Genomic DNA, 22,157 nt, shown 5'->3' on the forward strand with positions numbered 1-22,157 from the left:
TCGGCTGGTTTTTCTGGTGTTCGAAAGTGATTATGGTTACGCACTTGGGCGTTAAATTTAATCTTAAGTTTTTTTAGTATAAAAAGAGTACTATATTTTACACTCAAAGGTTCATTTGAATTCTCACTCGGCATAACTTATTTCAGTGCAAGCAAAATTAATCCGGGCACTTCAGCTAGTCTCATGCAATATCCCAGTATGACGTATCCGGCGGATCCTTGGTTTATATGTCGCACATGTCAACGCATTTGTTACTCACAGTGATATGTGCAAAATTGTTATTTGCGTAGTAGCGTGTCGGCGCTATCCAGGAAGATGTATACACGCAGTATTCGTGTGTCGACGTGACGTGGTGATCAGGGTATAAATCATTTTCAAAGCTCCGAAAGCTCAGAGAACCGAATTTGTAGCTATAGCTTTGTTGGATATGAATGTTGTATGCGTGGAGGTCCTCTTACTGGTTCGATACTGTACTCTATACTGTTTCGCTGTATATGATAAATCATTGTATAATAACTGCGGTGATTCGAGTGCTTAGGATGATTTTTGATTAATTATATGATGCCAACATTACTGATATCAGAACTTGTGATATTGGTTGCTGTAAAAAGGTACTCTCATGTGCATTTGAGCCATATTTAGTATTTCAATCAAAAGAAATGCATTCATTATTTTTTTGCGCTTATCGCGAAGTCACTCAATTTATGAAACAAACAGCAGAAAATCAAATGGTACCGATCGAGCGAGATGCAAAGTGCAAAATTCTATAAGAACAAAATTTAATTAAATTCCTGATTATAGGTATAACTGCAACAGTTCTAAGCACCAACGGTTAATTAACTTTACTTTGTGTGTCGAACGTTTAATCATTTTGCAACATCACGACATTGTTTCCATCGATAAGCTTTGAACCTAATTCGCAGCGAAGCGAAGATCAAACGAAGCGTAGTTCAAGCGCTCATACTGAATAAAGCTTTATTTATTCGTGGAAGCTTGTGCATAATAGGGCGATCACCACTAGAATCTTGAAAAGCAGCGCTACTCCAAACTTGATGTATATGCATGTTTGGTAAACACCGTAGACGAAGTCAGGAGTAATTCTCGTATAATTGAGCACAGCAAATTGAAATGCGGGGTTTGCAAATGCCTCAACGCGAAACCAGCAACGTCCATACGACGATCGATCGCGTATAGCAATCTGTATATATGTACGCTTGTGGCCTTTGCATATTTGGAATTTAAGAAGCCAAAGGTTGAAATTGACGAATTTTTCAAGTTTAACGAACTTTGTAACAAGGAGAGAATGAGAAGACAAAAGCTCATTAGAGTATTCGAGGGTAAACGAGTTTTCATGTTTGTTTTTTTTAAACCTTCCTTGAAGAATTTAGTAATTAATGCGGATCTCATGTAGCGATACGATAATGTTTCTTAGGGAAAACTTAAGGGTACATCGGAAACTTTTTTGGTGTGTATCGCGCGAAGAAAGTTTTTAAAGCTTCTGTTTTCCGGTAGAATGGATCGATAAACGTTCTCGGATAGATAAGTGAAATTAAGTATCTGAAAATTAAATTAGCTTATATAAATTCAGACATAACAATCAAAAACAGAATAGCTCGTACTTAACAAAAATTCAATAGCATAAGGCTTCTTCAAAATGCCTTCATTAATCTTGAAATATTTCCTCAATGAGTCGGGTAGTTATTGAATTCCGAATGAAAGAGTAAGGAGGTTACGTAAAAGCTCTTGAGAATCACGCGCGCTCGTATACAATTAATTACAAGAGTTTTCCCTTCCTATTTTAAAATTTACAAATTCAAATTCCAAGCAGTCAACAACCAGAAATAAATCGATGTTCGTGCACCTTGACAACATTCCACACATGTAATCACGTTTTATATCCGAAACGTGTATTAGAGACATCGACGGGCTGATCACACCGGCTAAGCTCAACTTTTCACGTCGCGCGCGCGCGAGTTACGAAACGACTATCAGGTTCAAGTGTATCAACTGAGTGCGCCAACTGAGGCGCACGCGCGGGTCAGATCTCGAGTGTATACACTGAAAAAAAATACAGTCATTTCTGATGTAAAGTCCGGTAGTTTTAACCGTTCTGCCACCGTAACGACTGTTCAGTAAGAACAACGGTGTGCCACTGGTAGTTTTGGCGAGTTGCGACTCGTAAAATTGGTCGCTTACGTGGGACACCAGCAAAAACGACCGAACTGATTCTTTAAAACTACTGAACTCTACGGTAATTGTGGCGAGTCTTCGTACAATGACGGATTACTGATGCGATTTCAGTTAAAATGGCTGAGTTTTTTTTCAGTGTACTATATAGCGTTACAATGAGGTGAGGGTTTGATCAATGCTTGGTAAAGTTGATTTCAAGGCTCGTGTATTATAATAATCGACGCGTATAGCCTCGTGGTCGCGTCGCTCGCTATACGCGTGAAGCTAATTAATCAATGTTCTTAGAAGTGTATAACTGCTATTAGAATCGATGCTCGGTGTAAAAAAGGGAACATCGTGTGGATCTGACTATACGATCGCCAGCTCGTACGGCATCATATCGTACTGTGAGTAGTAGTAAAACGCTTGCTCACGAAAAATCGCGGAGACGTACAGCCGGCGTGCAAAAAATGTTGACTATACGTTATGTCTGGACGCTTCATACCGGGTGTTTGTGATACTCGTATAGCTGCGTCGAGAAGTTACTTCTTTACTCGTTTTCGATTTTTGTTTTATTTGATATTTACGTACTAGTGAACATAATAACAAACAAATATTTTCGAAATCTATTCATGAATTATTAGTTTAAATTAGTAGCAGATCCTTGCAATAATTCGTAAACGACGCGCATGCGAAACGATCGTTGCGATTGTGGCAGGTACCGCGATTTGAATTACATAAAACTTGGAAATCCCCGGCGCGCCGTGCTCATCGTCTCTCATTATTGTTCGCTGTCTAACATGGAACGAATAGTCTCTAACTATGCCTTCTCTTGTCTGCTGAGCGATCCACATCGTCATACACGTAAGCCCCATATTACGTACCATTTCTCATTTTTTGTTTTCAATTACAGTGTGCCAGCAATCGATACTAATTGTCTGCGTGTATATAGTTTCGAAAAAAACTTTAAGATGAAGTCAGTATACAAAACCAAGATATGTTTCCTATATATTTTATATTGTAGAAAAAATACAATCCAACTCATCAGTTGCGTCTCGTAAAAAATAAGAAGATACCATATAAATTTGATGCGAGAAAAAGGAGTGGTGTTCTCGCATCCGAGTCGTTAGAAGCTGTTGATTCGTTGAATACATATAACCGTTCACTTTACCAGCACTTTTTTTTATACTTGTTCACAAGATTAGACCGTTTACTTTAATAGCAGTCATTCGACGCACGTGAGAATGGAGTATTGCCAAGTAGACTAATGATTTCTCGTTGGGTTTTATTGCGCTTGAGTTTTAATCATTTTTTATGGAACGAAGTCTGAATAAATAATGTACGAGTTAATAATTGACGTGCGATTAATGTTGATGAATTAACATTTCTGAATTGATTAATAATTCTACAGTAAAACAAAGGATGTTATGTTCAAATCGATGTCAAGTTATCCATTTCGGAAAATTGGAAAAACAGAGCCACAAGTAGTAACAGCCAAGCTCTGGTTAGACGATTCGAATAATGTAGGACCTATATATCCTCTCTTACAATGTGCTAGAGATGGTAGTTTCTGTGTAACTGTCTACAAGCAAAATTTGATACGCTAAATTAAAAAATTCATATGGGCCTTGATGTGAAAATATGAATGAAAACAGTTAAATCATAATCATGTAGATTGCATGTTTTCTAGGTAGCATAGCAAGTATCTGTGTAAAATTGCAGTTGTATGGCTTTTTTATAATGCAAATAAATGGCATTGTAATGATAGACAAAGCCACTGACTCTTATACTGAACTTTTCTTCAAATTCACTACTTAAACCAATGACGACGAGATTTAGCATTACTAATATAGTTTTTTTTTAAATAGTTTTGAGGGATTTAGTAACATGTTACATGCTTATAAAATATTAGCTGACGTTAGTGTGCCGCCCAACACTTATGGTGAATTTTCTACCAGTGTTATTAAACAGAAATAGAATCAAGAGCGCGCGAAGCGCGCCTTCATTCCTAGTTTACCAAAAAGGATAGTTTATTTTTTTCCAATCTTAATGTCAACTTATCTTATTAAATAAGGATCTGAAGGCACAAGTAGCGCTTCTCACGCTCATTTTTCTTCGGAAGACCTGCAGGGCAAAAACTGATGCGAAAGCGCGTTGAATAATTGCACTCGGCTGCAATGAAGCACGTGACAACACAATAGCCCATACTTTATAGTACACAGCCGGCGACTCGTAGTCTGCCCGGTAACAGAAGAACGCGTAGTGTTTTTTTGTTCTCCGCGTGGCATCGACGCGACAAAATTGTTTACCTCCTGGTTTACATCAATGCACGTGTCCCTACACTCTCAGCTGATGTACTGGCAGTCCGCGACGCGCGCTGCAATGATAAATTGGCTCGCTCTTTATTCAAATATCACCATAAATGCACCGAGGGCCCATTAAATATGCATTAGTTTCTTAATACTTATTCTCGTTATGCAGAGACCTGCTCCCCCGTCATTCATTCAGTATTCCTGCCCTGTATATATATACAGCTAATCTCTCCCTTGCGCACATCGCGAGACGTTTGAAAGATCGCGTTTGCCGTGGCGAAGCGCGCTGCAGTTGATGATTGATGAATTCGCGTGAGCAAGTAGCGTCTGATGGCTCCTCCAATGTCCAGCTCGCGAGCGCGAGCGTCATAGTCCTGTCGTCCGGTGCAGCAGCGAAAGAATTAATAGTTGCGCGAGTTGCGTCAAGTATCACGGACGGTTAAGACGCGCGGAAAAGATGAGAATCAGACGCAATGCCGCGTAGCATGTATAGCAGACCTTTGCCGAACAAACATATTTTGTCTTCCACGTGTGCATAGATCTATATAGCCTATCTGTATTTCGAGTCGGTTGAAAAATAGCGCTAGACGCGCGGTAAGAAAAAAAGTACAAAAGTCTTGAGTGGTCACAAACGAAGACAGCGACGAAGACAATGACGAACAAAAGTGCATAAATTTATTCAACGGAACTTTTCCAAAATAGCGACGAGGTATTATAATACTGTTACAAATCATTCGCGCGTATATAGTGATGTGACATTTTCAAACGTGATGTTTTCGCAATGCCGATTCCGCGTTGCGGCGCGAGTCTTTGTTAAAGACCGTAGATATATGTATACGTATACGTGCGAAGCGATGCGCCTTTATGGCTTTCTTGCGGTATCTTTTTTATTCGTTACGACTTTCTGAAAATCCAGAAATGCACTTAACTCGGCTATTCGCGCGGTGTAACCTTGGAACGATCATCTCTTCTTGTACAATTTAGACCGCACGAATAAAGCTCGCTTGATATGGAGCTACAAACTTTTAATTAAATTCGGAAATCGAGATTTTATAGCCTTGACAATTTACAAAATGAGTTTTATATGATTCAACAATTACAGTTCAATGTTTGAATCTGCCTAACGTATGAATGCCCGTGTTTTATACCAAAGCTATAAAAATAAGCGGTCATTATAATACCAGATTTATCGTTATACATATAGGGCCAGTATTCAAACTGTTAAAGAAATCGATTTAATGAGCTTACTGCGTTTGGTGTTTATACTCTTGATTATACTTTATTTCTATTTCCGTGTTAATTTCAAAGAAAACTATAGCAAAATTATTTTTGTCGAGCCCGGAATGCTAGAGCTATGCTAGCTGCTTTCCAGTATAAGTGTGTATACCGAGAAGGTTATTTTCCATAAAATTCACGTGTTCCTTCTCTCCTCATCCGCGACGAGAAGAGGAGTAAGTGAAGCGTGTATGATATTCGCGAGCTTACTAAAAATGTACGAAACATACGCATACGAGTACGATGAAGCTATAGCGGCAGGTTTGCCGAGAGATGAATTTGAATTTTCTGTTTGACTCGTCGTTACGTTGAAATTACCTTCTGGTAGGCTGTACAATTAGAAAGATAATGCGAGTGCACGTTCGTGAATCGTAATATTTGTTGAAGGTGGTCAGTTAAAAGTAATTTCGTCCGAGCGAGTCGCTTCCGATTAAAATTCTGGATGGTCTTTTAAACGTGGAATTTTTGGACTCGGTTCGTACAAGTTTGCCGTTGCTGTACTGTATAGCATTCGTGAATTCTGTGGCAGGAGCCAGTGATAAAAAGAATTAGCATCTGCTTTCGACGCAACAGTACAGAGTCTAAAAATAAAGGGTCTCGTTTTGCGTTTAATGCATCAATGATGATGCGACAACAAAAACAAAACCTGATCAAAAGCTAAGCGTTACAATTTCGCTTATTCCAGAATCGCAGTTTTTTTACTGGATTATAAAGCTGCCGCATGAAAAATCGATAGATCTATGCAAATATGGAGCAGTCGCAAAAAAGAATAATTCATTTGCTAATGGTCTTCTAACGCTTTCAGTTGCAGTTGTAATCGCTTTCTTCATCTGCTGGGCGCCTTTTCACATGCAACGACTGATCGCGATTTATGGAAAGAAGAACGTCTACACTCTGGATAGACATTATTGGATGGAACAGATTTATTTAATTCTCACGTACGTGTCTGGCGTACTGTACTACGTTTCGACGACAATCAATCCGATCCTGTACAATATCATGTCGAACAAATTCCGAGAGGCATTCATGGTGAGTTTTTGAGTTATTTTTAACTGAAATATGCGGAATTTAATGTAATGAGATACCTGATGGCACTAGAGTTCTTTTCATTAGTTTAACGGTTTTAATTATAAAAGTTAATTAAACACAGATATAGTCACGGAGTTTTATTCGGAATTAAATTGACGCTAAAATCCGTCATGGCATTTAATTATTAATAGAACTATATCATTGCTCATATCAATTTAAATTGCAAAGTCGAGCCAAAATAGCGTGATTTATACTCATAACACGTTATTACTACGTCGCTCTGACATATTAATCGTAAAAATAAATCAATTTTTTATCCGTCCACGTGTATAAAAGACGAAATTATCATTCGGAATAATTACGAACTGCTGGAATAAATTACAGAATAAAAAACAAACAGAAGCATTAAAAAAATTATGTGTTCGCGAGTGAACTCTTACTATCCAAACAAAACGTCTAGACAAGCCAGACAATTCAAAGTTGAACGTTTCACGAGAATGATCCAGTCTCGAATACTCAACTATATACGTGATGATTGAATCACAAGCGAAAACAACCTCTCCAAACCCATAAAACAAGGATCCAACATAGCTATCAATGACTAATCTCGCAAACGATGATATCTCCTCCTGATATACAAAATTACGCAGTCAGCCAGATCGGAGTATGAATAATTCAGTCGCGAGTTTAAATGGCGCTTATACCTCCAATATATTAATCACACACATCCATTTGCTCTTTCCTCGCAGGAGACACTGGCGCGGAGTTGCAGGATGTCGCGGTTCGTGATGCCTCGCGAGCGACGTTCCTACTCCAGTCTCTCGCGCTCGCAGCAGCGCAACCCGGCCACCTGTCCCTCGAGGACGACAGCCGTCAGCGGTGGCACAGCCCTGGCTCAGGTGAGATCTTTGTTCACGCGTGGAAACAATTTTCGGTCAGCGATGCAGCGATCTCGAGCTATATATCGCTGAAGCTAAGCTTTTGGGGACTAATTGTAGAGTAAGTACAAGACCGAGCGGTTCTCAAGATGTACACACACACACACACGCTGATCGAGCTTTTAGCCGAGTTTCGTGGGTGCGCGCGTAAAGTTCGAGCTGTACGAGAGTGCTTTCAATTATTTATCTTCTTTAGCGCTCTCCTCTGGCTGTCGCATATACGCTGAACTCGAGTTGTACAAATTGGGGAGCTAACTTTATCGAATTGCGAGAGTTACGTTTATATACTTCTAGCGGTAAGGAGAAACGATTGATTTTATTTTTTAAGTGAGGTTGCTGAGTATGACGGGAGAAAAATCGGTTTGAGAATTTTTTCAAAAATTTATTTTTAAAAAGTCACATTGATATCAAATGCACGTTTGCAGCGACTGTATACTCCTCGAATCTCGAAATAAACCATACGTCGGATGTCCCGAAATCGATAAAATGATTTCTTATAAATATGCAAATCTCCGAGACTGGACATGATCAGCTCATATCTCTTCCAGTGTGCTTGGAATACATTTTCTCTTCATAAGGCACCGAGCAAAACAACCTCCTCTCAAATAGATGCTCCATAAAGTATCCTATAACTTTCCTCCAATCGATAAACGACAATAGCACTCGGCAATTTCATTCCATGCCCTCGATCTACTCCTCTCGTCTCACTTCAATTATATCATCACCTAATTTCCGTACAAGCCGTCCTCTGGCACAATCTCATGCTCACGCGAGAGTAACCGGAAAATAACGTTCCTCTTGCAGGACAGCACCGACTGCTCCGGAAATTCGTTCCGGGAGGAGCACCAGGATCTGCGCGCAGGTGCCAACATAGCCGAGTACTCGAGCTCTGAAACGCCACCGCCGCTGCCACCGTTGATTTACGGGAGCAGTAAACAGTCCTCGAGAAAGAGCGTCATCACCATTGAGATAGGAGCTAGCGACACTAGTCTCTCGATCATGTCGGTGGGAAATGCCCCGGGCCAGCCCAGAGGCAGCGGAAATGCCGGTATGGGATCGCACTTTGTCGAGCTTAACAGACAGACTGGTAGGAATCACTCGATTGGCAAGGAGCTTCCATCGCCTGGATACGACAGGTGTATTAGGGTGAGTTAATTTTGGTCTATTATTTGTAGAAATTATTTTACGGATTATATAAAGTATGAACTTATTGAAGAGGGATTACAAAAAAAAATCAGTTTAAAATAGAAAAGCGGTGGCTATGGGCACATTTCTGTGTTCTGCAGTTTTTTTAAATCGATACGCTAACCCGGTCTTTGCGGTGATTATATGTATAGCTATACCTAAATTCTCGAATATCGTTGGACGGACTATATGACGCCGATATCGAGGATAGAACGTGCTTTTTAAATCAGTTTTAAAATCCGTATTTTAGTAGAGAACTTTTTCCTTTTTGAAAAACGTTCTTAATTCCGAACATGTTTTCGCGTATCGTTTTTTCGTTCCACAAATCTACGAAAAACTGCACAATACGTACCTACCAGCCAATTAAAGTTAAAATTAAACCCACTAATGTTCACCGTTTACTCGCAGATGACAGGTTCGCCGGCGCGGCCTTTGCAGCAGAGCAGCGTGGTCAATTGCCGGAGCAAGCCGAGCCAAACGGCGAATTCTAAGAAGAAGTGGTGGCGACTTCTGGATTGGTTACCGGGTCTGAAAAGCATCCGAACCTCCCGCGCTCTGACCAGGCCTAACCAGGACAACATAATCGCGGAGCTGGATCAACGGCTGCCCAAACAGCCCGACGATTACTTCATGCAGCTGCACACGTTCAAAGCTAAAGACGAGTCCTGTCGGCCCGTATGATGAAGCCAGCAGCTCGATTCGTCCTAGTTCTCCATTCACGAAGCTGGTGTTTCGTCGTTTGATTGAAAACGCGCGCGAGAGGAGTCTGTGGAAATTCGCGCTGGAATAGGCGCTAATACGGGAGCTATATCGAACGAGGATCGATGATGCTTCTATTTTTCAGCACTAAATGCCGGAGCGATTGATGACAATCGACTCGAGCCTCAAATAGTCTGCTTTGTTTGAATCGTGGATTCAGTGTTGTTCACGTGATCTTTTGATACACAAGTCCATTCTCTGGACGTATACAGTGAGATACATCGGTCAACGAAAAGTTTATATTAAAATGTTCAAATCGTGTATTATACTTTTTGGGGCTGATGATTTTTCGTACCTTGTTATATTACGATCGGCAAAACAACAAAAAATTTAGAAATATAACTTACGATCGCAGAGATAAGCTTACGAAATCGTAGAATACCAAATTAATCAATATCGTTACCGAATTAACTAGAATATCTGAATGTTGTAAGGAAACTTAATTCGTCACAAATTACTCTCAGTTAAGTGTGATTCGGAATGTAGTAATGAATATAGTAGAATATTAGAAAGTTGAATTCGATGTTATTGCTAAATACTCGAGTATTTTTTTTATATCTTACCGACTTTACATCGCAGCCAATCATACGCCCTGTGTTATGATTATAGGTTGATAGATTTTGTACTTTCGCGGGTAAATTTCTAATTTTTAAAAGCTTTTGCCTTGAAAATACTGATGCTATATAGACAAACGAGTATGGGTCACTTCCAAGTTATAATACTTCATTAAGAATAAAAAACGGAAGATTTGAGTACGAAATTTGGATTTTCAGAAAACTACGGTGACAATAAGCCTGCGGAAGGTCAATATGTAAAAAAGATGGGTCAAATTATTCCCAATATGTACAATTGTACATACATTGAAATGCCGTATTAAGCTAGTCGATGATAATTTGAGAAATTATGGTCTCCACGCTTTTGTTACTAATAATAAAATTTAGCAACGAATAGAATACTTCTCAAACTGTCACACTAATCGATATGGTTGATACAGACGATTATAAAACTGTAATTGTAAATGAAAAACGAGGGAAAGTTCGGATTCCTTTAAATGCAACGATCTCAACTAATTATACCTTGCAATTGTTGTATAGTATACCTATTATATTACATGCGTGTATAGATGTACTTTATAGGGTTCTAAGTGTAAGAAATATTTTTTTTACGAATTTCTACAATCATCGTGCTAACGATTTAAGTGAGATTAAATATTTATGAAATTAGCTGTTCACTTCTTCACATAATTTCGTATGTGTAAGTTTGAATTTTTTTATAATGAAAAATCTTGATGAAAGATGTAAAAAGTACCATTTTGTAATGTGAGCGCATGTTGTCTTAGAAGACGAAAAAGTTGGTGCCTATGTGCAAGTGGTTGAAATAAACGACAAAATCAAAATTAATTGTAGAGGTTTGTTAGAAATTCGTGAATATCGTTTTTATATTTATATAATTTATTTGGATGCTGAACAATAATCCAAGTGGAGATAAGATGTCTAAGTAATATATGTATAAAGCAACTGATCCTGAATCTGTGATATTATACGTTATGCATGTATAGTATAATTGCGTTAATCCGAATATAAACAAAGATTTTTTTGTCGTACAATCTACATATATGTAATGCATCAAAATGTATATTAATTATAGATTACTGTATATGCGCTAGCTTTTATCAACAAAGAATGTTATCGAAAGAACATATAATTACATTTCGTCAAAGATCTATTGAAATTGTTTACTGTACCCCGCTATTGCAATTTTTCATCTTCATATTACTATACTTTTACGCTACTGTAACAATTTGAGTATAAAGTTTTGATAATTTTTTTTTTTTTCGAATGGTAAGATATTTTATAAATAATCAAATACCTGTACCAGGTTCAAACGTGCAGCCATTATTGAACTTATTTTGAGCCTTTTTAAATTAATAATGCTACATAGAGCTTCAAAGCTTAATCAGCCTACTGCGCAGAGATCATAAATAAATATTAAGACAGACATTGATAATATAGCTTGGGAAACTTTTCGCCTAATTATAGAAGCCGGAGATTATTTTGAAGAGGTTTAGCTTATTATTACTGTGAATTCACAAAACCATATTTAAATTCGCTATTTTTGATATCAGCAGCTGTATAGCGAAACGATCGATAATTTGATTCAGCAATCATTCACAAATTTTATTTTGACAGCTGGCTTCTGTGCAGATTTTCCCGTTTGTCGATCGCTAAGGTCATTCGATGGAGCTCCAAATATAACCAGAACGTAAAAGTAAATAAAACAACTCGTGAATTGCTAGTATATAAGTATGGAAAATTCCAGTGGCAGACAAAATTTACTTTGCTTGATACAAGCAGAGTTTTTTTTTCTAAAAAGAGAAGTAAAACTTGAATTTATCAATTGAAGTTCTATAAGCCCATTGGAAGTTACAAATTATATGATGCATGACTAATAAATATTTATTCAGAAGTAAAAATACATACTTCCAAAAAAAAAATTTCATACAACAATCGAGCAGATACGGACGCATTTCTTAAATAAATTATTAACATCAATATCAACAATAAAAATATATGGTACATTAAAATAAGATATGTTATAAATTAGTGAGTGATGAGTCTTGTAATATGCATATATATTTTAACGGAATGTATTCATTTTTCTCACAAATAAGTAAGGAACATTTTTGAACACCAACATTTTTAGTTTTGTTTTTATTATAGGTACCTAAACCTAAGACGACAATGAGGCACCATTTATCACTTACATTTAAATGACAATACTTTTTAAATCGATATCTGTTATTTACCAAACATTTGAATACAAATCGACCAAAATGAAATATTTTAATACGATTCGATTATTATAAACAATATGACTGTTATTATATTTGTTGCTAACTCGACAATTATTTTAAAAATAATTTTACTATATAAGCTATCTTTGCCGTATCCAAGAATATAAGTTCATCTATCCAGTTAAATATACTCATGAACTGCATAGATTCATTAAAAGTTTTACATTATTACAATTTCGGTAAAAAAAGATCTACATTATGCCTTAGAAATTTGAATATTTGATGTGAGAAGTTAAGTGATAATTTACTTAACTTTTTAAGAAAAGTATACATTTGAACGATCACATTATTTTTTGGCTAATGAAATTACTATAAAAATTTGATTTTCTATACAAAATTACCAATGTACAAATATGCATATAAATACATTAAGTGCTTTAAAACGACTTTAAATGTCATTTATAATCAGTCTCTGTTCTTCAGCCTTTTAAGGCTGAATCATCAAAGATTCGATTTTACTAAGCGCGCTTTAATCAATAAACTTTTAAATAACTTTTTTTAAAACTACTGCATAATGTAGTACGCAAATTAAATACCTAAGGAAAACTAAATAAAAAAACTTAGACTAATACAGATTTAGGAGTGCCCTTCTCTCTTTGAGAAAATGCCCTTTATCCTAAATAATAACTATCATTCAAAAAACTTTTTTACAACTTTTAACTCCTTAATCTTCCAATATAAAAAATTGGGATTTATCAGTCAATCAGCACTATTATGGCATACTTTCCAAGCATTGTTTAATGTGCTGCCAAGCTTGAAGACCCTGAAATTGGTAATAAAATTAGTCATTTCAAAAAGTAAAACGCGCACCTGGAAGTGTACGTTTATTGTAAATAAAAGTCTTTACTTTTTTAGCCAGTTTAAATTGAAGGACACAATATGCCGTTAACGTTTCTCTGAGGTCAATAACTTTCTGTACTTGGAATCTTTCAATATCTTCCATTGCCTTTTCAGAAAATAATCTGTAATAAAAACATTTTCGATCAACAACTTTTCAAATAACTATTTTCTATGACATTTTTAAATAACTTATTTAAAACTTACATCAACTCTTGGTCAGTTTGTTTTACTACTTCTTCACCTTGATTAATTTTCTGCTCTAGCTGTAATATTTTCAATTCTCGAACTTCTTCAGTATCTACAGATCCAAACAGCCTTGACATAAGACCAGATTTTCCTGAATGATCAAACGATTTAAAAAAAATTGATTTCTATGATTATGACATTAAAACAAAATAATTAAGTAAAGTCATAGTAATATTTTTACCTTGAATCACTTTCTCCTTTTGTTCATGCAAGGCAGTAAGATTATCAGAGGCTTCCTCTTTGCTTAATTGCAATGCTTCGCGACGTCTAACTACTGCTTGAAGTGCAGATGCTCCAAATAGCCATTCTTTCAACTGATCTGCAATTAGTTCTTCTTCTTCAAGAGTTGTATCTATTGTTGCAGCCAGTGAATCTAAATAGTGACCAGATTTCTAAAAAAAAAAAAAATGGTTTTACACATATTCTTATATTATAAATTATGTATCATAAACAGTCAAATACAATACCTGCAAACCATCACCCATTTCTTTTTCAATGGCACTCCATTCACTAAATACCCGTCCATAATTTGCATGTAGTTTGTAAAAACTGTACTGTTTTTCAGCTAACCTAGCACGGATCCGAAGTACATTGCACAAGTTATTCTGTAAAACAATCACATTTTTAACACTATTGAATAATTATTTGGTTTCAGATCAATTGTATGGTCACTTATAATCATACCTGTAATTCTATTCCATAATTTTTTACTGTCTCAAAGCGCTTATCTGGTTTTCGAAGACGAACAGATACACTTAAAGCTTTCAATTTTGATTCAGCAATTTGCAAGTACCCTGGAATAAATTTATCCCAGTTACACTTTACTTTATTAGAATGCAAATCTATTTACTCTAAAGTAATGTTGAATATTGAAGTGTGAAAACATACCAGTCTCTTTGATACTTTCTCTCCATCCATCTTTTTGTTGTAAAAATCCCATAAAATGCTTGTCGAATGATAAGACTGGATGAGATGCTACTCTCAGAAGAAAGTTCTAGAAAAGTATTTGTAATAAGGAATAGTTGAAATGAATTCAACAGTTTATTCATAACTCATGCATACCTCTAATCCAGCACGTCGGCGATCCACAAAGTCAGGATCAAAAGTATCAGTGGTAACTTTTTGCCAAGCGTACAGAACTTTTTTCTCTGGTAACGGAGGTAGCACTATGTACGGATATGATATTTCTAAGTATGCTCGTAGCAATTCAAATTCTGTGTATCTACGCCACAAAGAACTTATATTTGTCAGGACATCTTTGAATTCTGGATCGATGACTCTGAAAGTAATTTTAGGTTAGAAATATAAGTTAAAACTTATTTTCATACAGCAATTGTATATCATCATACTTTGTTTCAATGAGATAGACCGTATAAAATTCTTTCAAATTAAGGGCGCCATTTGCTCTTTTTTCAGCTTCAACTATTGTGATTTCCATATGATCCAGAAGAGTGTCCTAGAGTAAGAGGAAATAAATCATTAGGCGTTGACAGATTCATTTATAAATCAAATGACTGACATGTATACAAGAAAGAGGTAAACAACAAAAGTCGGTACACGAATATGTGTGATCACATAGTTCACGTAGCTTTATGTACTATTCAACGAGTATTTATTGATTTTACGCTCGAACGGCTCTCACACACAAATCTCTTACTTCTTTTCGAATTTCCACAACATTGACAGCGGTAGTGTTTGTCGTCGCCGCCTCTCCTCTATTTCCATTCTGAAAAATGTCCTCCATTGCGATATTTCCTTGGCGTGTGGCAAAACTTTTTTGTATATCCTAAGTATTTAGGTAATAACAGCGGCAATGCAGCTTATATAGAATCAGCTGATTCCCAATTTCACATCGCTTATGCCTCTTGTATTTACACTGTTGCTTCGCTTACACGCTCGCTTGTGCGATCTTCAACTTGTATGTTTATACTCGATTTCTAGCACACCACGTATACACCCTTGACATCCCACACCTGTTAATCGGCCAGACAGCCGAAATAAAAGCGACAGAAGAGTCGATAAACCACAGCAGCGACAGGGAGACTGATAGATACTGAATACTACTCCCTGACTAAATGTTGTCTGGATGAACGGACGAACCGCAGCGAAGTCCGCAGTTGACATACTTATATACCTGCGAAAACGCGCATGATATAGGTACCTGCAGCCTGCAGTTCCCTCTTGGCGTTTGGTTGGTAAAGAGCCCATTATATATAGCTACACCAAGAAACTAGACTTTCTTTCTTACCGATGCACGGTAAAGTAAAGAAAGCGCGAAAACTTCGAAACTAATTTTAATCGTTGGATAGTGCTTAGTTAATTTACTATTGAACATTGTTAGTGAAATTGATATTGAATTAATGTTGAAAAAATATTACAAACAGTCATTAACTTGAGTAAATATTTGCATGTGAACTCAAGAAAATTCATACGAAATTATATTCATACAGGACTGACACGTTGTAATTACAGATATTTATTAAACAAACAAAAAAGTAATAAATAAGCCTATAGACATTAAAATAACTTGACTTGATCCTTGAGTGGCAGACAGGTGGTTACAATCGTCTTATTACTAAAGAATCTAAACGAAAACTAAATACTCGAACATATTTATACAAGGCCAAGAATGAATTCAAGAATAATTTAGTGTCTCAAAATAGAATGAGATATTTATACTTACCAAATATTTTAATATCTCAAAATTTCTTGTAATGAACACTTTGTATAATTTAAAAATTTTATAATGATATTAAATTAGGTACACAATATCACTACAGAGGAAAAATTAGAAAATTTTTGAAATCCTTCGAACTAAAGACTGGGTTTCGCACATGCTGCATCGAAAAAGCGTGTATGCTAAATTAATTTGAGTGGCCTTTTAACAATCACGCATCGCTTGTTCGCAAACGTTCGCACAAGGCTAAAATCATATGATCGCAATTGCACTAGTATTGTAACGTATATTATAACTGTATTTTTCATACAGAAATGTCCCAATATAAATGATTTAATTACTTACAGGTATTTATTTTAAAATAACTCACACTATAACGAAACACGTACAATTCACTATAAACAAATCACACTCTTGAATTGCACTGCACTAAAATATTATAAGTACTCAAGAATATTAGAAATCAAGTGATTAATAGTTTTACACATTCTTATTCTAATGTATGAAATAAGAATTTTGCACTATGATATATTTTCAGTATTAGATTCTTTTAAACGAAATACGAAAATAATGACGAATCGGAAAGAGTATACATTCTAAAAACAACAACGAAGGTTTATGTGCTGGAAATCATTTCAGTTACAGCAACTGTTTAAATAATTATCTTGCCCAATTTCATTATCAGACTTTGATTGATTGTTCTATAAAAAAAGCTGGTTTTACGAAATATTATTTTCAGATATGTTAAAAATTAAAAAATACGTCAGTTAAAGTACGTACACAAGTGTTTCAATTATTAATCACGGCTCTAAAACACAAATCTTATCAATATTAGTGTAACATATGACGGTAATATGGTGATGCTTGACGTAATTCAAAGATGTATTGTATCGATATTTGATGTCATTTGATTACATACTCATTTCAACGTATAAAAGCGTGATGTCCTGATACTAATTTTGCAATCCTCTCGCAAAAGCATGTAGTGCTAAGTAAAGGTGAAATGTGATTTTCAATTTGTATTTCGACAATCAAACGTAATAGATAGAGAAAGTTATTAAATTAAAATAATTTAACATTATTTTTTCAGAAATAGTTTTTATATATTCAACACTATGTATCCAAGAGGAAGCAGTAAATTAGGCCTAGCTGTATCTATTGTTATTTTATCGTATATATTTCAACAATGTATAATACATGCACAACCTGTCACTAAAGATGATGACGAATATCAAGAATATCAAGAATATCGTGAAGCGCCGGTAAGTAATGATTTTATATAAATAAGTTTAGTTGCAGCTCTCGATCTTCAGTTTAATTCACATACTTAAAGCATTCTAAAATTAACCACGTTTTAATTGTCGCGATCTCAAACTAAATGTTTACTGTTTGAACATTTTCATAATGATTCCAGTTAAAATATATAATCTCGATATAACTAATCATTAAATCAGATTTTCCAACAGTAATGCATATATCATTTAATGAATGTATTAAGATATCATCATCGATTAAATAATAAACAATATTACAGAAACGAGGAATACTCTGTAATATATTGGATCTAATATCATTAGCACCAAAGCATGTTCATGGACTGATAAGAACAGACTCGCTGAGAACGCTATTTTGCCACCAAAAGCACCATTTTAAACCGTTTCATCCGCATCGACCACATCATCAACATAGTCCATACAATCCCACACACCATGAACCTACAGCAACAACGAATCAAAAGACAGGTAAGAAAAATTACTTCTTAATAATTTTATATAATCGACAAATATTCAAAAATATATTTATTTAAGAATTATTATATAAGTAGAAACTAAATTATATAATCTATTAAACCCCCCAACAAAGAGAATCTATTTATACTTTCCAACAGAGTTTGAATACACCTAATAGAAAGCGTTCTTAAAAGTTCATAAGATATTTCTCTTAAGCATCCTTCAAAAGAAATATCCCGTGCACAAACAATAAAACATATCAGTGACTTTTTATTTATTAACTTTTATCGAAAGTCATATTAAGTAAGAAATAAATATATTGCACCATTAAATAAAAGGTACTAAGACATTAAAAGTGCATCCCTCAAAAGAAATATCCCGTGCACAAACAATAAAACATATCAGTGACTTTTTATTTATTAACTTTTATCGAAAGTCATATTAAGTAAGAAATAAATATATTGCACCATTAAATAAAAGGTACTAAGACATTAAAAGTGACCACAATGAGTTCATTTCAAACATTTAGAGTTCTAACATATGCAAAACTTAAAAATAATAAGTAAATAACACTTCAGAGACCACAGTAACGTATGCAACAAAGCCTACATATGCTGCACAAGAAACAACGCTCGGAAATGACAACATTCAAACACACGCTACGGAGTCCACGGCTTCAGATGTAACAAATCATGAAACATATGTGCCTAAAACTACCAATTCACAAAACACAAAGTTTACAACAACTGCGACAACATATAAACAACATGTCACAGAAATGACAAAAAAGCCAACTATTACTACAGGAACCAGTGTCACGCATGCTATCAAAATAACCGAAACCGATAATACTCACAAACCAACAAATGCACCTCATACCACTGACACGCATGCCTCTGAGCCAACTACAACAGATGCAACGCACGATCAAACTTTTGCACCAGAGTCTACTGTCACACAAGCTGCCGAGCCAACCGAAACAGATATAACTCACAAGCCTACGTTTATACCAGAAACCACCGTGACTGATACTGCCAATCCAACTGCAGCACATGCCATGCACAAATCGACATTCGCATCAGAGACCACTATAACGCACGCAACTAAAACAACAGCAACTGATGCTACGCACAAGCCAACGCATGCACCACACACTACTGTGACGCATGCTACTAAACCAACAGCAACTGATGCTACGCACAAGCCAACGCATGTACCGGAGACTTCCGTCACGCATGCAACTAAGCCAACAGCAACTGATGCAACGCACAAGCCAACGCATGCACCGGAGACCACTTTGACGCATGCTACTAAACCAACAGCAACTGATGCTACGCACAAGCCAACTATTGCTCCAGAGACCACTGTGACGCACGCAACTAAGCCAACAGCAATTGATGCTACGCACAAACCAACGCATGCACCGGAGACGGCTATGACGCATGCTACTAAGCCAAAAGCAACCGATGCTACGCAAAAGCCAACGCATGCAACACACTCTACCGTCACGCATGCAACTAAGCCAACAGCAACCGAAGCTACGCACAAGCCAACGCATGCACCACATACTACCGTCACGCATGCAACTAAGCCAACAGCAAGTGAATCAACGCATGCACCACACACTACTGTAACCCACGCAAGTAGGCCAACAGCAACTGATACAGCGGACAAGCCAACGCTTACACCACATACTAAAGTCACGCATGCAACTAAGCCAACAGCAACTGACTCTACGCACAAGCCAACGCATGCACCACATACTACCGTCACGCATGCAACTAAGCCAACAGCAAGTGACTCTACGCACAAGCCAACGCATGCACCACACACTACCGTCACGCATGCAACTAAGCCAACAGCAACTGATGCAACGCACAAGCCAACGCATGCACCGGAGACCACTGTGACGCATGCTACTAAACCAACAGCAACTGATGCTACGCACAAGCCAACTATTGCTCCAGAGACCACTGTGACGCACGCAACTAAGCCAACAGCAATTGATGCTACGCACAAACCAACGCATGCACCGGAGACGGCTATGACGCATGCTACTAAGCCAAAAGCAACCGATGCTACGCAAAAGCCAACGCATGCAACACACTCTACCGTCACGCATGCAACTAAGCCAACAGCAACCGAAGCTACGCACAAGCCAACGCATGCACCACATACTACCGTCACGCATGCAACTAAGCCAACAGCAAGTGAATCAACGCATGCACCACACACTACTGTAACCCACGCAAGTAGGCCAACAGCAACTGATACAACGGACAAGCCAACGCTTACACCACATACTAAAGTCACGCATGCAACTAAGCCAACAGCAACTGACTCTACGCACAAGCCAACGCATGCACCACATACTACCGTCACGCATGCAACTAAGCCAACAGCAAGTGACTCTACGCAAAAGCCAACGCATGCACCGGAGACCACTGTGACGCATGCAACTAAATCAACAGCAACTGATGCTACGCACAAGCCAACGCATGCACCACACACTACTGTAACGCACGCAACTAAGCCAACAGCAAGTGACTCTACGCACAAGTCAACGCATGCACCACACACTACTGTAACGCACGCAACTAAGCCAACAGCAAGTGACTCTACGCAAAAGCCAACGCAAGCACCGGAGACCACTGTGACGCATGCAACTAAACCAACAGCAACTGATGCTACGCACAAGCCAACTTTTGCTCCAGAGACCACTGTGACGCGCGCAACTAAGCCATCAGCAACTGACTCTACGCAAAATCCGACGCATGCACCGGAGACCACTGTGACGCATGCAACTAAACCAACACCAAATGACTTTACGCAAAAGCCAACGCATACACTACATACTACCGTCACGCATGCAATTAAGCCAACAGCAAGTGATGCAACGCACAAGCCAACGCAAGCACCACACACTACCGTCACGCATGCAACCAAAACAACAGCAACTGATGCTACGCACAAGCCAACGCATGCACCGGAGACTTCCGTCACGCATGCAACTAAACCAACAGCAACTGATGCTACGAATAAGCCAACTTTTGCTCCAGAGACCACTGTGACGCACGCAACTAAGCCAACAGCAACTGATGCTACGCATAAGCCAACGCATGCACCACATACTACCGCCACGCATGCAACTAAGCCAACAGCAACCGAAGCTACGCACAAGCCAACGCATGCACCACATACTACCGTCACGCATGCAACTAAGCCAACAGCAAGTGAATCAACGCATGCACCACACACTACTGTAACCCACGCAAGTAGGCCAACAGCAACTGATACAACGGACAAGCCAACGCTTACACCACATACTAAAGTCACGCATGCAACTAAGCCAACAGCAACTGACTCTACGCACAAGCCAACGCATGCACCACATACTACCGTCACGCATGCAACTAAGCCAACAGCAAGTGACTCTACGCAAAAGCCAACGCATGCACCGGAGACCACTGTGACGCATGCAACTAAATCAACAGCAACTGATGCTACGCACAAGCCAACGCATGCACCACACACTACTGTAACGCACGCAACTAAGCCAACAGCAAGTGACTCTACGCACAAGTCAACGCATGCACCACACACTACTGTAACGCACGCAACTAAGCCAACAGCAAGTGACTCTACGCAAAAGCCAACGCAAGCACCGGAGACCACTGTGACGCATGCAACTAAACCAACAGCAACTGATGCTACGCACAAGCCAACTTTTGCTCCAGAGACCACTGTGACGCGCGCAACTAAGCCATCAGCAACTGACTCTACGCAAAATCCGACGCATGCACCGGAGACCACTGTGACGCATGCAACTAAACCAACAGCAACTGATGCTACGCACCAGCCAACGCATGCACCGCACACTACCGCCACGCATGCAACTAAGCCAACAGCAGCTGATGCTACGCACAAGCCAACGCATGCACCACATACTACCGCCACGCATGCAACTAAGCCAAGAGCAACTGATGCTACGCACAAGCCAACGCATGCACCACACACTACTGTGACGCATGCAACTAAGCCAACAGCAACTGATGCTACGCACAAGCCAACGCATGCACCACACACTACTGTGACGCATGCAACTAAGCCAACAGCAACTGATGCTACCCACAAGCCAACGCA

The 22,157-nt window shown here is 38.0% G+C and overlaps 3 protein-coding genes across 3 annotated transcripts in view; 2 read left to right on the forward strand and 1 right to left on the reverse strand.

Annotated features, from left to right (window-relative positions):
• Positions 1–12,161, forward strand: part of LOC100122588 (pyrokinin-1 receptor) — a 25,605-nt gene extending 13,444 nt beyond the window's left edge. The window contains exons 2-5 of the mRNA XM_001606151.6: positions 6,562–6,785; positions 7,535–7,684; positions 8,528–8,869; positions 9,317–12,161. Of these exons, the coding sequence (XP_001606201.2) occupies positions 6,562–6,785; positions 7,535–7,684; positions 8,528–8,869; positions 9,317–9,589 (989 nt within the window). The 3' untranslated portion in view covers positions 9,590–12,161. The remainder of the gene's footprint in view (positions 1–6,561; positions 6,786–7,534; positions 7,685–8,527; positions 8,870–9,316) is intronic.
• On the reverse strand, positions 12,101–15,770 carry LOC100122576 (sorting nexin-4). The gene is made up of 10 exons (XM_001606138.6): positions 15,265–15,770; positions 14,957–15,063; positions 14,670–14,886; positions 14,496–14,601; positions 14,292–14,401; positions 14,075–14,212; positions 13,789–13,999; positions 13,566–13,698; positions 13,369–13,483; positions 12,101–13,284 (listed from the first exon to the last, which is right to left on the reverse strand). The coding sequence occupies exons 1-10, from the start codon at positions 15,349–15,351 to the stop codon at positions 13,234–13,236; spliced, it is 1,275 nt and encodes a 424-aa protein (XP_001606188.1). The 5' UTR covers positions 15,352–15,770; the 3' UTR covers positions 12,101–13,233.
• A 1,629-nt stretch (positions 15,771–17,399) lies between these two features.
• LOC116416952 (mucin-6-like) lies at positions 17,400–21,763 on the forward strand. Its single transcript, XM_032598121.1, has 7 exons — positions 17,400–17,546; positions 17,819–18,026; positions 18,593–19,227; positions 19,288–19,615; positions 19,946–20,224; positions 20,486–21,081; positions 21,716–21,763. Exons 1-7 carry the CDS (start codon positions 17,400–17,402, stop codon positions 21,761–21,763), a joined length of 2,241 nt encoding a protein of 746 aa, XP_032454012.1.
• Positions 21,764–22,157: the final 394 nt, after the last annotated feature.

Source organism: Nasonia vitripennis, chromosome 3 (genome assembly GCF_009193385.2).
Source record: "Nasonia vitripennis strain AsymCx chromosome 3, Nvit_psr_1.1, whole genome shotgun sequence".
Lineage (NCBI taxonomy): Eukaryota > Metazoa > Arthropoda > Insecta > Hymenoptera > Pteromalidae > Nasonia > Nasonia vitripennis.

What these genes read in the sequence shown, in the direction of transcription:
- LOC116416952 (XM_032598121.1), top strand. Translation starts at nt 17,400, where the DNA reads ATGTATCCAAGAGGAAGCAGTAAATTAGGCCTAGCTGTATCTATTGTT. An exon ending in CTACGCACAAGCCAACGCAT is followed by an intron (nt 19,228 to 19,287) that starts GTACCGGAGACT and finishes GCAACGCACAAG; the next exon opens with CCAACGCATGCACCGGAGAC. An exon ending in CTTTTGCTCCAGAGACCACT is followed by an intron (nt 21,082 to 21,715) that starts GTGACGCACGCA and finishes CTAAACCAACAG; the next exon opens with CAACTGATGCTACGCACAAG.
- LOC100122576 (XM_001606138.6), bottom strand. Translation starts at nt 15,351, where the DNA reads ATGGAGGACATTTTTCAGAATGGAAATAGAGGAGAGGCGGCGACGACA. An exon ending in TTGTGGAAATTCGAAAAGAA is followed by an intron (nt 15,064 to 15,264) that starts GTAAGAGATTTG and finishes CTCTTACTCTAG; the next exon opens with GACACTCTTCTGGATCATAT. An exon ending in AAAGGAGAAAGTGATTCAAG is followed by an intron (nt 13,699 to 13,788) that starts GTAAAAATATTA and finishes TTGATCATTCAG; the next exon opens with GAAAATCTGGTCTTATGTCA.